This window comes from Epinephelus lanceolatus, chromosome 13 (genome assembly GCF_041903045.1).
Source record: "Epinephelus lanceolatus isolate andai-2023 chromosome 13, ASM4190304v1, whole genome shotgun sequence".
In the NCBI taxonomy this organism is placed as follows: Eukaryota; Metazoa; Chordata; class Actinopteri; order Perciformes; family Serranidae; genus Epinephelus; species Epinephelus lanceolatus.
This window is the reverse complement of record NC_135746.1, coordinates 15,687,644-15,703,458: the sequence shown is the minus strand read 5'-3', so window position 1 is coordinate 15,703,458 and position 15,815 is coordinate 15,687,644. Positions and strand designations below refer to the sequence as shown.

The following is a 15,815-nucleotide window of genomic DNA, read 5'->3' as shown; positions in this document are numbered from 1 at the left end:
GGGTGGGGCCTTCTCGCTGGTTTCAGTGATGAGACAATCTCACTGTTGGATGCAGTTTGACATCATTTCTTACCTCGTGGTTACTTGTTTGCCTATAAAACATCTCTGTCTCGTTCTCTGTAGGAGCAACGGTTGCGTTACCTGAAGCAGCAGGAGCGGCGTCAGCAGCAGAGCGTTTCTGAGAGTGAGAAGCTGCAGAGGCTGAAGGAGCGCGTGGAGAGCCAGGAGGCGAAGCTCAAGAAGATTCGGGCGATGAGAGGGCAGGTGGACTACAGCAAGGTCATCAATGGCAACCTGTGTAAGTGTACTTTCAATAATTTACTAACTCTGTTTTTAAACACTTGTGCTGTTGTAAATGTTTCTGACCAGGCCACCACAAATGACTACAATTTTGGGTATGAGGTGACATTATTATCTTGGTGTCAAATCATTGAATATATTCACATCAAGAGTTAAGGCCTTTTTTGGGGAACCTTGCTAGCTGAGTGGTTACAGCACATGCCATATAACTGCAACGTCCTGTGGTTGATTCCAGCTTTGGGACTTTTGTTGCATGTCATACCCCTTTTTGTCTCTCCCCCATTTCTACACTGTCCTTTAAAATGTCAGTGTCGAATAAAGGACCAAGGCCTGTTCACATCAAATGCGAATAATCGTGTGAATAAATCGCATGTCCATTTAAAAATTTAAACCCATCTATCTCTGTGAGTCTACTCACACCACAGCTGAAACTTTAATTTTCTGCAGTGCAGGGTTTTTTCTCTGCAGCTATTTCAACTTGTTCAAATTTCCAAAGCCTATTAAGCTAAGCCAACCGATAAAATAATGACTTTTGCTCATGTAATCAATAGATTTTCTTGGACTTCACTGTCATAATTCTGTTCATACTATCACGCAACAATATGGATATTCATGGCACAAAGTAGTGTCCTCTTTGACAAGTAAAATAAAGATTATAAAGACAACGAATACAAAGAGAACATCTGGGCAGCTGAACTTGTTTGTGATGGCAAGCAACCGACAAAATGGGTTAACATACTTGGTTGTCAAAGAAGTCACTTCCACGTTCATTATACGATGTTATGCTGTCGAAATTTTGCCACGTGTCAGACATTACATAGTCGTCGTCAAATGTATACTTTAAACCTGATCATAAAGGATAAGCAATAGTATTACTTTAACAAGCCGAGGAAGATGAGTATGAGCTCACTGTCTTTTCTTGAGAAATCCACAAGCCCTGGCATTAAAAGATGACCATTATAAACTGACAATTAAACCTTGCGTTGAAGGCCGTGCATCTCAAAAACATACGTACATGTATGATAAACAAATTTGGTGTGTGATCAGTCCAGTCATGAATGATTAAAACCAGTGCAATTAAGCTCAGCATTTACACTCGTTACAATGACATGAAGCCACCCATAGGAAATGTGACCACATTTTAAATTTTCTACGCATTATTTCACACTTGGAATAACGAGTCTGTCCCCAGTGTATAGAGTTGAGTGTGAGTTTATTGAAGTAAAAACAATGATGGTTGTGTCACAGTATAAACATTACATTTTCGGTGGAATGCACATTTTAGTATCAGCCTTGGTGCGGAAGCTTTTTAAACGTGAAAAATCATCAACGGATATTCTGTATTTTCATTTAGTTTTTTAATTTCGTCCCTGATGTGAAAAGGCCTAATTGTGCTCAGAGATTAGGAAAATAAAGACTGAACTAATTTGCTAATTTTAAAGAAGTCACCCTGCATGTGGGTTACAAATAAGGTGATAATGTTTCTTCATTTCTCAGCGGCAGAGATTGAGCAAGTCAGCGGCCTGTTCCAGGAGAAGCAGGCCGAGTTACAGTCAGCAGTGTTGAGGGTGGAGCAGCTCAGCCTGCAGCTGGAGGACCTGCGGAGGGGAAAACTCAACGGCATACAGACCACTCTGGGTGGCCAAGTAACTGGTGCTGCAGCCCTAGAGCTCCGTAAACTCTACCAAGAGCTTCAGGTACTGAGAAGTAGTTCCACCCCTGACTGCAGTGATGGCAGCATCGATTGTTCCATACCTGCACCTGAACTTGTAAATGTGTCTGCATTTATCAACCACAGATTAGGAACAAGTTGAACCAGGAGCAAAACAGCAAGCTGCAGCAACAGAAGGAGCTTCTCAACAAACGCAACATGGAGGTGACGCTCATGGACAAACGCATCAGCGAGCTGCGGGAGCGCCTCTACAAGAAAAAAGCTGAGGCACGTCAAAAAGAAAACCTTCCTGTAAGACTAAGAGCGCTCAACTTACCTCCTTATTAAGACTGTTTCTGTTGAAATGCTTCTGACAAATCTCCTGTCCCAGTAAGAAGTCAGTCCAGACACGCCAGATGTTCATTATAAAGTCAAATTCAAAATTGTAATTAGCTTTTTAAGTGGAAACTTGTGGACAAAAGTTTTTGCTCATGTCCCTTTTGGGGCTCCATGAACCATCTGCAGTGAGAAAACTATTTGCATAAGGAAATAACTTTTGGTGACTTGGGAACTCTTCTTGTTATTATCTCCTCTACATGTTGATTGTTTCCCCTGTCAGTACATTTAAGGTGTGAATCATTTTCCTTTTTACAGCTGAACAGAGCCAACGGGCCTCCCTCTCCTCAGCCAGCTCCTGGTACTCTGGGCCGTGTTGCTGCTGTGGGGCCATACATCCAGGTCCCTGTACCGGGCCGACAGGAAGGCTACACCATACCACCTGATCCACTGAAGCCTCAGACTTTGGGTGTTAATAACCAAGCCAACCAGGCCCGCACCCCCAAGTCAGGTTGGTTAATACTCATAGAATTATAAACGCAGTGCAGAATTTTTTCACCCAAAATGCAAGTCACTGTAGTAGGTGGATACCAGGTGATACTTTATATTAGGTGAAGTTTTAGTTGAAGATTTGAGTGAATTTCTCGTCTTTTTCCTCATGAAGAAAGCAGGAACATGGTCACGGTCAGTTAGACAAAGCAGATGAGAAGCTTGGACACATGAGGCCCCAAAGAAAGAATTTTTACGGCACATGTTAACTACACTTCTTGCATGAAAACATTGTGATTGAAATTCCTTCCTGGGCTCCAACTGTTACTGCTTCCTTCCTACCTGACTTCTCAGTTAATTCTCCACCTGGACTTGATTCCTGTGATTTCCTTTTTCCTTCCTCTCTAACCTCCGTCTCTTCCTCTTCCTGTGTTGTGTATACTGTGATTCCCTTCCTTTTCTCTCCTCCTCTCTCATGTGTCTGTGCTGTCCTGTCTGTGTAACGTCTCTGTTTCACCGGGGGCGGGGTGGGGGCGACTCTTCCCGGGGCAGACGGTGTGCGAAAGCCTCCCGGCCCTTGGAAAGTGTCAGATTTAGACATCGTTGTGGACCCGGTACCCCCGTCCCTTCCAGAATCACACCCAGGCACTGGAGCCTCCACTGGCTCCGACGGCACGTCCCGTGAGTGCACAGCGCTGCATCAGCAGAGGGATGGCACTTCCTGAACCTTCTCTCTCGACTGTAGCACGGGATCCTCAGCATGCACTGGAGTTTTTACTCCAAACAACACCCTAATCTTTTAAATATAGTCAGTTTGATTGGCCAACGCCTTGAGCCACATCTTAAGTCACCAACTTAGGTTTTCATGCTCCACCAAACAGATTAAATTTAAAAGTAATGAAACCTATTTCCTCAACCAGGCGAATCAAAGCTTACATGCACAGCTGGGGAATCTGAGGAGAAAATGAGCATCTGTGTCTGGTTAACATGAACAATGGCTGACTGATGTAAGCATCCTTGTTTGGCATCATTAAGCTCTCCTGCCAGTGCAGCACTGAGTCAGATTTTTCTCTGAACTGGAAGAGAGCACATGTTGACATTTCATCTGAAGTGTTTCCTCTGTGGATTGGCTAATGACGTCAAAGAAGCGGGGTGCCATCTTGAAACACTTTCTGCCATCTCCAGATTTGACAGTCCTAATCGTAGCTGAAATCATACCTCATGTGGAGAAAGTGTCAGTGACAGAGCACTGCTGATCCCCGTGCGTGTTTGTACACTAATGAGAAGGTTCAATGAGTCGAGTGCCTTGTGAATTTATACATGCGAAGCAGTCCAAGATTTTTGTTCTAATTTCATAACATCCCCAGCCTGCCTAACCTTAACCTTCACACCACGTTCTCACAACAGCCGAGCTGTGAGAATCATTTTTAGTTGTCACTTAACATGCACAAGAAAATCAGCTTGTACATGTTAAAATGTCATCGGATTCACTTAGCAACTGTCACTCCTGATAATCTGTGAAGACCCACATCAAGCTGTTTCCTTCTAGACTCTGGTTAGTGTTGGTAGAACTGCTTAATATAACTGTGTTAAAGCTGGGGTAGGCGGTTTTATTTTGGCGTCACTGGGCAAAAATCCCATAACAACCTTTGAGCATATTGCGATTCAAGAGGTCGTATAGGAAACTAGACTTCTTCTCATCCTCTTGGCTGTTTTCAGGCTTCAAAATCTAGCCCGTGACAGGAGACTTTGGCCAATCATGTGTCATTTCAGACAGAAGACGTTCCTATTGGCTGTTTTACAAATTCAGATGCTTGTGCATGTCCCTTCGGTGAAAGCCTGATTCAATAGCGGAGAATCCTGCAGAAGGTTCCAGCATTGACAACAACTGCCTACACTCTAAGGCAACCTAAAAATGCAACAATGACTTATCAAAAAGAGGGTCTAAAAGAAAGTCTGACAATAAAAGGAAGCATGTGTCAATATCGGCGAAGCGTTTCAAAGATGAAGATAAATGTTGCTATCAGTTTAACCTTCTGCCAACCAGGGCCAAAGGCTCTCAGCTGCATTTCAAGTTCACCTTTGTGTAGCTAACGTTAGATAGAGCCTCGGATCACAGTGGATCCTCCGCCTCACTCCCCACTGCTACAGACAACCTCTTTCGGAGGAGAGTGGGAAGCAGGTCCAAAGACAGACTCGCAGTCAGCGGCCGCAGCAACCTGGATCTAACCTGGGCAAACCCAAGCTCTGGGGAACCGGACAGCCCCGACTCCTTGCCAGATCAGCAAACTTTCTGTTGCTGCTGTTACACAGACTAGACTGGTGCTGCCTCTGGTCACCAGACTGCTGTGACATCTGGCACTTGGGGGTTTCCGCTGGCTGAATTCACGCTGCTACAGCCGACAACCGAAGCTCTGTCTTGGAACTGCTGCCCGGTCTCCTCCAAGGGAAGCAGTCCAAAGCCATGGGGAGTGATACGAAGAGATTGTGGGGTGGCTAGCTGGCTAATTCTTGTCTCATTTGTGGTCTGATAAACAGACAGAGAGGGACAAGGAGGGGCTGAGCAAATGAGCTGCACCCAATTCTGTTATGAAATAATATTAAATGAATCAATATATGGAAAAAAGTGGGTTACTGTATTAAGTGCGTTCATATGGCCGTCATCGTCTGGTGGCAGGGGCTCTGCACAGGGGAGAGCTGCAGGAGGAGGGTGTATTTTCAGAGTCTGCCGTTTTATGCCTTTTCCAGATTTCTGCCTACCCCAGCTTTAATCTTTGGCAATGCTACATTGAAGAAAAGACGAGAAACTGCTTTTCAAACAGATTTCCAAAGCACCCACACTAATGTAGATCTACTGTGTTGTTTACTTATTTGAAGTTAGCATAGGTACTAAACCGCATATTGGAAATATGAATAGCCATAATTGGCTTTTGAGATTTTTTGGGTCTATAAAGAGTCGGTTGTCATATTATACAACCAATTTCCAAAGGAATTGTACCACAATTATCGCTGTTGTTTTGTTGTGTCTTCCTTTTCCCATCCTCTTTCTTTTCAACCTATCCCTGCATCATTTTTTATCCTGTACATATATATTTTTTTAAAGTAATCAGTTTAGTCATCGAGACAAGTGGTACTGACAGTCCCTGAATCTTCTACTAAATTGCAATTTAGTTATACCAAATGTAACTAAATTAAAACACTAAATACAAGTACACAGTAGTAAAGTACTAATGCACATACACTCATTACCATCATTGCTGTCAAGTGAAGGCTCAGGATTTTTGTCCTATTGATCAATAGCCCCTCTTAAAACATTTAGTGTTTTTGATCAGTTTTACTTTAACAGGTAACTCTGGTATGTTTTTTAACCTGGACCCTATTTTCACGTTATTGTGTCTAACTAATGGGAACAACTGTTTTTGAAATTGGTTGAGCATCGAGCAAGAGGACTGCAGCTGGCAGCGGCAAAACAGGCTGCAATGTAACCACTCTGCGCATGTAGGGACCAGCAGTTTACGTCCACTAAAAGGGCGTGTTTTTGCAACTGACAGGCTCAGATTGTTATTTTAAGTGTCTGACTAGATTATCACTCTATCAACAAAGCCACCAGACTCTGAATTAAACTCTCTCTTTAAATAAAAAGTAATTCTGTCATCGTAATACACACCTCAAATTCGACAGAAACAAAATTAAACTCACAAAATACCTGTCTTGGTTCGTCATTCCACCCTTGATTCACCCAGTTGGACATGAAAATGCACTGGCTCCATACATGCAAAATTATTTTTTTATTTAAATGGTGGATTTGGGGATAGAGATTTCGTGGCTGTTTCTGGTTCAATCTAACACTTACATTTTCCTCTTACCCCCAATACAAAAGGGTCTATCTCAGTAGGGATCATATCTATGTTGTTAACAGACACTTAGAACAAATATATGAGCCTGTCAGGGGCAAAAACAAGCACTTTTCATGGACATACATTTGTTGTTTTTAGTGGACGCACATTTGTTGTTACATTGCAGCCTACAGCCCATTCACTCAGTACCGGACCAATTTAAACAAATGTTGTTCCCATTCGTCACTTTAAGATGAAAAAATAGTGTCCAGGTTGAAAAATACCAAAGTAACCCCCAAATAAGAAGGTAGGACATCATGCAAATCTTCTGTACAAGAGATTAAGAAATGTTGCAGTGTGCCAGATGTACGAAATTAGAGAAAGACAGGCAACTGTCCCACAATAGTTAAAGTGCCTCCCAAAACAGTCACCATAAGGAGGATTTCTGTCTATTACAAGAGCAGTAATGGACATGAACTATCACAATCTTAATGCTATTTATCATTAGCATTTTAAGTAAACGGTGCATTAAGACATTTCTCTTTAAGACCATTATCTTTTCTACAGGCAGTCACAGTTGGGGTTGTATGAGTAATAGAGCCTTTTTGCAGGAATATGGGATTTTTAGTTTGGTTATCTTTGCTCATACATGTACTGGGTGCAAAACTGGCTGGTGATAGACAAAATCCACTAGCCACTTGCATATTTTACCAGCAATTGGCAAGTGAACTTTGTACCCTGCATGTGAAAGATGCTGAATTCATATTAAACTCTTTGAATGTCTCTTAATGGTGTCTGGTTAATAGGATTGGCTTTTGAAAATCCTGAACCCTCCATTTAACACCACTACTGGGTCAAAATGGTACAGCTATGTTTTATATGTGTGTAAAATGTTCACGCTCATGTTCTTGAAATAGCTTCAATAATATTCTACTTTATGTGGTTTATCACACAAATTGACATGTTTAAAGTATGAAATATAAAATCATGTTACCATTTAGACCTGGTTCTGGTGGACATGCGTTGTCACTACCCTGAGACGAGAAAGAGGCTCATGCTTCTCAGACCGCCTCGGTCATGGGGTTTGGTCTTTTTTTCTGGTTTGCAACTCACTGACTGTGTCCTGTTTGTGCCGTAGCTAATGATACTGGTTGGCCTACTTTAGGCAAGACCAGCACATCGCTAAAGCCTCCTGAGAGACGAGACTCAGGGACTGATACCCAGGGCAAGAGCCCTCCCTCAGGCTCCCCCATCGCTCCAAGTGCAGAAAAGGTTTGTTCTCCTTCTTCTAATCTGTCTGTTGTTTTGCAGTTATTAACCTCCTGATGTGATGTCACATCTATAAGGAACATGTTTTAAGATTGAGATTGTGCTAGAGATTAAATATAATTCAAGATTTAGATCCCATTTCTCTAACATTTTTTTATTGGTGGATGTTTTCATGCCTCTTCACAGGTGCTAGACTCCAAAATGGTCGTGTCCTCCCCAGCCATATCCAAGCCACAGCCGCCTCCCTATGGCTCCCACCTCACCTCCGCAACCTCGGCCAGCTCTTTGGAGCGGCGCAAGGATGCGCCTCCTCCACCTCGCCCGCTTCCAAACCCACCAGCTTCTGTGTGGCCCCGCGTCCCCCCGTCCACAGGCTCGTCCTCCCAGCAGATCCAGCAGCGAATCTCGGTGCCGCCAAGTCCCACCTTCCAGCCTAATGCACCGCTTTTCCCTCCTGGGCTGAGCGAGCGACTGGATCCCCCACCAGCTGTGGCAGTACGCCCCTTTATGCCAGACAGAGGATCACGGCCTCAGTCGCCTCGAAAGGGCCCGCCTACAGTGAACTCCAGCTCCATCTATCACATGTACCTCCAGCAGGCAGCGCCAAAGAGCCAGCCACTCAAGCCTGCTCTCAAAGCAGGTAAGAGATGGGTTTGAAGACATGGTCCAGCATGTGTTTTTTTGTGATGGGGTAGTTTGATAGCTAAATGTTGAATCCTTAGAATCAGGCCTCATGGTCTGTATTGGGATTCAGTGTCTCTCTTAGTATGGCTGACACCTGTTAGATGTAGGACTTGAACACCAATTTTTTGTGTAAAGGTCATGTGCTTGTTCCATTAACCTGCCACGTCTTGCCTCCTCTTTAGACTATGTTGCGCTTTATACTAAGTCACCCAACTTTCTGGCAGCACATTTATGGGTTTTTATGTAAATATCCCACCTAAATCTCAGAGAATATCCCAGATTGGCTAGTACTAGCCCTAACCATGACAGCTTTGCCCTAATCCTAACTGCTTCTGACCTCAGTGCATCAACGTAATGAGTGCTGACCAATCACAGCACGCAATGGGACACATAATAACGCATAGTAGGGATGGATGTATTTAATTTTTTGTGGGTAGTGGTTAATAAAAGGGAAATGACAACAGTTTTGACTTGTAATTCTTGTTACATCATGTGTCAAGAAATTGTGTTTTTAGCTCACCTCATAGATAGTATATCTGGGAAATAGTGATGGGCAATTTCAACTTTGCCATTTTAGACTGCTGACTGTTGGGGTGATCAATGACTTACAGATGAATTAATAATTAAAATAGAGATGATGTTAGTGCCTTCCAATTTAACACGACACTCTCTGTTTGTCTCTAGTATATGGGAAGCCTGTTCTCCCGCCCAGCTCGACACCTCCCTCGCCTCTGCCTTTTGTCCAGGCAGGAGGGGCCTTCCCATTGCTCCAAGGCCACTCCGGTGGTGAGGACACTTTGGACGGAGAGTTTGATGATCATGAGTTCTTCCAGCACCCGGAGCCCTTAGCACCTCCTCCCAGCGTGGAGAACATCCCACGACCACTCAGCCCTACTAAGCTTACACCCATGGTACACTCCCCGCTGCGCTACCAAAGTGACGCCGATCTGGAGGTGCTCCGGAAAAAGCTGGCCAACGCTCCAAGACCGCTCAAGAAGCGCAGCTCAATCACAGAACCAGAGGGCCCCAGCGGACCCAACATCCAGAAACTGCTCTACCAGAGATTCAACACTCTCGCAGGAGGCATTGAGGGGAATGGAGTCAGTGGATCAGGGGGTGGCAACGGTGCAGGAAATGGAACACCATTTTATCAGCCCACCAATCCTCCTGCATATCTGGGAGGCGACGCTGCGGCCGATACAGACAATGGGAACCTCCCCTCTGAGACGCCGCTACCACCACCACCAGGGGCAGAGGAGGCAGGCTCTGAGGCTCCGCCTCCATCTACCGACGCTAATGACAACGATCCACTGCCCTCGCCACCAGAGCTGGATCCCGCTGAAGCAGATGAAGCAGAGGACGACAACAATAACAACGTGGGAGGCTCTGAGGCATCGTTGCCCAGCCCTGTGCTAGAGGTGACCACTCCAGAAGAGAGTGGCACAGCTGCCTCACAGCCCCTGGTGAGAGACACATTGATTTATCATTGCATTTAACCTCTTCCACTTCATCCTCCCAACTATAGGGCCATTCTTGTCCTTTTAGGGGGGGGCAGGGGATATTTAGGGAGAGTTAGTAGCCCTTTTTTAGTTTGTGGTTGTAAAGTTTCATAAGGCTTTGATTATCCCAAAGATCACAATAGGTCTCATATACATCGATGCCCATTTTTAAATAAACGGTCTCTCCACAGTGAAATGGCTACTTTGGGTCACACATGAATAAAACTAGGCTCATTTAATCCACAAGAGTCTCATCTTTCCAGTCATACCCAATTTATGCAATTCCAAGACTGTTTAGGGACCTCAGTGTGCCAGAATATGCAAATACAGTAGGCAAAAATAACACATTTGTACTGTCTTAAAAAAGTGGCCTGGTTTTTCCCCTCACTGCATGGAATTAGCATAAAGTGGGCATGTCTGTAAAGGGGAGACACGTGGGTATTTATGGAACCCATTTTCATTCAGATAGCTTGAGGTTAAAGGTCAAGGGACCCCTGTGAAAATGACCATGCCAGTTTTTTCGACAAAATTTAGCTAACTTTAGGGCATCATTAAGCGACAAGCGTGACACGGTTGGTACCAGAGGATTCTCTGAAAACGCCGCCTGCTACAGCCTCTGAAAGATGGTAACGTTAGCCGAGGACAGAGCAAAAGAGGTTACTCATGACTCCCCTCTGCATCTCTACAGGAGAAGCGCACAAACCTGAAGAAGCCAAACTCTGAGCGCACTGGTCACGGCTTCAGGGTGAAGTTCAACCCTCTGGCCCTCCTGCTGGATGCCTCACTGGAAGGAGAGTTTGACCTCGTCCAGAGGATCATCTATGAGGTATGCAATAACTCTGTGAGTATACTTTTTAATTCTTTGTATCTGACTGTCGAATAAGGACTCATATTTTCATCTGGCTGCTTCTTTTTCTTCCAGGTGGAGAATCCCAGCACTCCCAATGACGAGGGCATCACGCCCCTCCACAATGCAGTGTGTGCGGGACATCACCACATAGTCAAGTTCCTGCTGGATTTCGGTGTGAACGTTAACGCTGCCGACAGTGATGGATGGTGAGTGATGGCCCATGTTCGAAAGAAATTTACTGCAGTTTGATTTTCCTGTTGCATCCATATACATTTATGTTTGTTTGCCTGAACAGGACTCCACTTCACTGTGCCGCGTCCTGCAACAGCGTTCATCTCTGCAAGTTGTTGGTCGAGTCAGGGGCCGCCATTTTTGCCAGCACCATTAGTGATGTGGAGACGGCTGCAGATAAATGCGAGGAAATGGAAGAGGGTTACATCCAGTGCTCCCAGTTTCTATACGGTGAGAAACCCACCAGTCGGTCCAGTGTGCACAAAAGTGTTTGCTTCAAAATGAAAGTTTTGTTCTTATCCCTTGACCTCTGTCAGTCCTGACTTCATTGAAGTTAAAAATCTTGGTGTGATACTGACAGTCTGCTTTGGACTCTCTGGTGCAGGTGTTCAAGAGAAGTTGGGCGTAATGAACAAGGGGACAGTGTACGCTCTGTGGGATTACAAACCCCAGAACCAAGACGAGCTGGCGTTCGGCGAGGGGGACGCCATCACCATCCTGCGACGACAGGACGACAGTGAAACAGAGTGGTGGTGGGCGCGACTGGAAGACAACGAGGGCTACGTGCCCCGCAACCTGCTGGGGGTAAAAACAAAATACATTATGTGTCACATTTGTCCATCAGGGGAAGTGTGCTTCTACTAAAACAAGATGTGGCGTTTAGCTAATAGAGTTGTAAAGGCTAGAACAATCCGGACATGTGAGTATGGTTAGCAGGCGACTGTTTGCACCTCCTACAAATATCACCTGCATCTGGGAGGATTTTTGCCATTCAGGCATTTGTCTAGTGTATCCTGAGAGAACTTTACACACTTTACAATATGGTCCCACCTGTTGTGAGGTATTGGTTAACCAATTTGTTGCTCTCCAGTCTGCTTCAGATGGGCTGTTGGATTCAGGTTGAGGGATCAATGGAATTGTAAATTATGGAGATAGAGCGTTTCTGAATCCATCATGGACCCAGGAGGGTGGTTAGGGAAATGTGTATTTAATATATGCAGCCCTTAATGACATACTGGCCATTCCCATGAGCTGATTGGCTGGTTAAATTTCTACTTAGATGCAGTGGCACCCCTCGGCTGGCTGCTTTGGGGTGGCGGCACTGTTGGGAGAAGTTTGTCTGAAGGCGTTTCTGCCAGAAAGCCTTTTAGACAAACTTGGAACAACCTGAAATTTTAAGAAAAAGTATAAAATCCTGCTCTGCCCTTCTAAGTTTCGTAGACAAAACAGTTGTTTCTTTGCTAGTCACCATTATTATCTTGAACCTATGGCACTTGCTTTTATTTCATGTTACGTAACAACTTGTCGTCAGCTTGACATTCACTTCACCTGTCCCTCCTGTATCCTGTCATGAACACAAAAACTACACTTACACACACTGAGAGTGGGTCAATAGTGATGACTGAGAGGAAATAACATCTGTATGAGTCTCTACATTGTTAGTTAGGAATATCCTTCATATTATGTCTTCAAACTTCGCTTGACAACTTTTGAAACACATTGAAACACATGTAGTGACAAAGTATTTTAAACAAACACGAACAAGTCACATTATCGATGTTTAACATTACTTCTTCTGTTTGTTTCCTGTTTGCAGCTCTATCCTAGGATCAAGCCTCGTCAGCGCTCGCTGGCATAGTGTCTCACTCCGCTGACCTCTGGCGAACAGCTGGACTAGTGACAAAACCAAGAGCAGAGAACAAAGGAGCCTGGTGCTCTGTCTCTTCTCCCCGTGGCCATAACCTCCCCCCGGCCTTGTGCTTCTCACAAATTCCTTTTTCTCTGAAGCAGCAGGCACCGAACTCTGACACACATATTTACATCTGCACACACACATAGACGCACACGCAATGAAACACAAGCACTCCAAATGCGAAGATCTCTTAAACCACCCCATCCTAACCCCCCCTTCCCCTCCTCTCCCCACTCTATCATTGTCCCAACTTGATTTTACCCTGACTCAGTGTCAGCTCTGTATCAGACATCAACTTGAAGAATAAAACACTAACCCTTGTCTCAGTATTTCTCGCAGTGTTCACACTTCTTCAGCCATGACTTCTATGGTGGCACGGGTTTACACAACACTACATGATGACTGGAAAATCCTCTCCTAGTGAAATGTAATTTTAGTTGTAAGACATTATATGTTTTTTTTATGCCAATTTGATCCCCTTGCACAGAAAGCAGAAAATCTGCTCTGTGTTTGATTTTTCTGTAGTCTAACCACCAAAGATGAATATAGATTTAAAAACTTAAACTCTATGACTCCTTGCAGAATAGCAGAGGAGTGAGATAATCAGTTGATTTGCTGCTACCAGTAACAACTCCCAGGAGTTGGTTTGAAGTCCTTCTAGAAATTCCCAGAAGAGGAAAATAGAAAATGTAATTGTAAATCCTCCATTTTAACTACACAGGCCAGTCAGAACAAATCCAGCATGTTGAAGCAAAGATGAATAAAGACAGATGGCTCACAAATGTTCTTGAATCACATTTCAAGAACATCATTGCAAGACTTATTTTTTCATTCAGTGACCACATTTACATGCGCAAAATATTCTGGTGTTTGCCCTTACTCTGAAAAAACAGTATTCCCCTTTAGGAGTTTACATGGCTAATGAAAAGGTATATTCCACTAATAATCCTGTTTACATGCAGCAGTGCATACTTCAATTAACATGCCCTAAAATGGCTTTGATCATGTCAAAATATGGAAAAGAGGAATGACTAGAAACCCTGGTGCCAATTTGCGTCTATGCCATCGGTGGCAGACTTAATCGACCAAACACAACCTCCCTCTTTTAGTCCCTCAACCACCCTCTTAAAAAGGTCAGCGTTGACTGAGAGTGATAGAGAAGGTGGAAGGTGGACTATTGCATGCAATGTTTCTGTAAGTTATTAATAACTGAGAATGCTGCGAGTCTGGCTGCATTACTTGATCCAAAGTTAGCGCGTCATTACACATGTTAGCAGCAGGTAACGGTCCACATTTCATAATTTCGTCATCTGTTAGTACTTCTTGTCAGTCAGCCAGTTAAATTGCTTGAAGCGGGGGTCAGTGACTGTAAGAAAGACACTGACCTCATCTTTGTTTGACACTCGCCACCTCCTTTAATTTCCTCCACCAGTTTACTGATTTGGATGTCAGTTACTATAGCAACAATTGACTGTTCAAAGCATTCGGGTCAGTACAAACTGTGACGCACATTCTGAATTTGTTGTATATGTGTCCAAAAAATGCTCCTAAACCCAGCTATGTCTTGATCGGAAAATGCTTTGTTTGGGAAAATAATGAATAATGATAATTCAGAATATTCTTTTTTTTTTTTTTTTTTGTTAAGATATTTTTTTGGGCAAGGCAGGGCAAGGCAATTTTATTTATATAGCACCATTCATACACAAGGCAATTCAATGTGCTTTACAAGGGAAATACGTTAAGATAAAACATTAAAGGAACAATACATCATTAAAAACAAAAGCTAAAAGCAAGAAAAACAGTGCAGAAAATGCATTTAAAAAGCAAACATAAAGCAAAAGCAACAGCAGACAAATATAAAAACAATAGCTACAGATTATCCTAACAATAAGTTACATTGGGGCATTTTTTGCCTTTAATGGACAGGACAGTTAAGTGTGAAAGGGGGAGAGAGAGAGAGAGAGATAGAGACATGCAGCAAAGGGCCACGGGCTGGACTCGAACCCGGGCCTCTGCGGCAACAGCCTTGTACATGGGGCGCCTGCTCTACCACTAAGCAACCGACGTCCCTAATTCAGAACATTCTAACAGAATATGCTGTTTACACGACCCCAATGAAATCCAGAATATTGTCTTGTTCAGAATAATAGTGGAATATTGGTGCGCATGTAAACACAGTCAGTGTCATCTGTTCAGAATCTGGAAGCGGGTCATACGACAGATGATTCAGTTTTTCTGTAATACGAGATTTCAAGATGTATGAGTGAAAAACACTGAATGAAAAATCCCCAAATTTACACTGAATTTATATTTTTGGTAAGCTGGTGATCTCTGAAATGAACGGTTCATCTGCCATAGTTTCCAAAAGATATTGTGATGGAAATTAGAACAAAGTACGGAGCCCCTAAAGTCCCGAAAGGTCATATTATGTTGTGTGCACAATTTAATTATCTTGTTGGAACAAGATAAAAAGAAAATGTCACTTTTCAGGACTTTAAAGGCTCCGTAATAAGCAGTATTTTTGCTTTACCAAAAAGATTGCCAAATGAGAAACTGTCTGCACGTCTGTAGATTGTGTAAAAATTTAAAAATGTAAAAGATCTCTTACTAAAGGTATTGCAGGAATTAGGAATTGGGCGAAAAGTTGTTTTACAGTTTTAATTCCACAGTTGTGAGGTGGGTAAAAAGCAGCTCCACATGTACATGAAGATGTTCTTGAAGGTGTTTTTAGGTCATTTACAGTTTGAATAGTGTTTTTAGGCATTTATAATAAGTTGGTCCTTACTTCAGAGATTCATTTTTCCAACTTCTGCCACCTGATGAGATTTTTGCTTTTGTTACGATTTAACGTGGCAATGTGGCGAGAAGACCAGCGAGCGGTATCTTTACATGAGGAAATCCAGACACTGCATCCCAAAAAACACTATCACAAGCTTTGTTTACCCCACTAGACAAAGTTAACACTCAATATTAATAA

The 15,815-nt window shown here is 43.5% G+C and overlaps 1 protein-coding gene across 8 annotated transcripts in view; it reads left to right on the top strand.

Annotated features, from left to right (window-relative positions):
• Nucleotides 1-13,167, top strand: part of ppp1r13bb (protein phosphatase 1, regulatory subunit 13Bb) — a 36,581-nt gene extending 23,414 nt beyond the window's left edge. The window contains exons 7-19 of one of the 8 annotated variants that reach the window (XM_033648667.2): nucleotides 124-298; nucleotides 1,798-1,997; nucleotides 2,099-2,239; nucleotides 2,606-2,798; nucleotides 3,329-3,457; nucleotides 7,751-7,884; nucleotides 8,068-8,521; nucleotides 9,250-10,028; nucleotides 10,753-10,890; nucleotides 10,987-11,120; nucleotides 11,210-11,376; nucleotides 11,531-11,730; nucleotides 12,743-13,167. In XM_033648667.2, the coding sequence (XP_033504558.2) occupies nucleotides 124-298; nucleotides 1,798-1,997; nucleotides 2,099-2,239; nucleotides 2,606-2,798; nucleotides 3,329-3,457; nucleotides 7,751-7,884; nucleotides 8,068-8,521; nucleotides 9,250-10,028; nucleotides 10,753-10,890; nucleotides 10,987-11,120; nucleotides 11,210-11,376; nucleotides 11,531-11,730; nucleotides 12,743-12,784 (2,886 nt within the window). In that variant the 3' untranslated portion in view covers nucleotides 12,785-13,167. Of the gene's footprint in view, nucleotides 1-123; nucleotides 299-1,797; nucleotides 1,998-2,098; nucleotides 2,264-2,605; nucleotides 2,799-3,328; nucleotides 3,458-7,750; nucleotides 7,885-8,067; nucleotides 8,522-9,249; nucleotides 10,029-10,752; nucleotides 10,906-10,986; nucleotides 11,121-11,209; nucleotides 11,377-11,530; nucleotides 11,731-12,742 lie in introns of all 8 variants that reach the window. The other 7 variants (XM_033648664.2, XM_078173789.1, XM_033648663.2 and 4 more) reach the window with 7 other exon arrangements.
• Nucleotides 13,168-15,815: the final 2,648 nt, after the last annotated feature.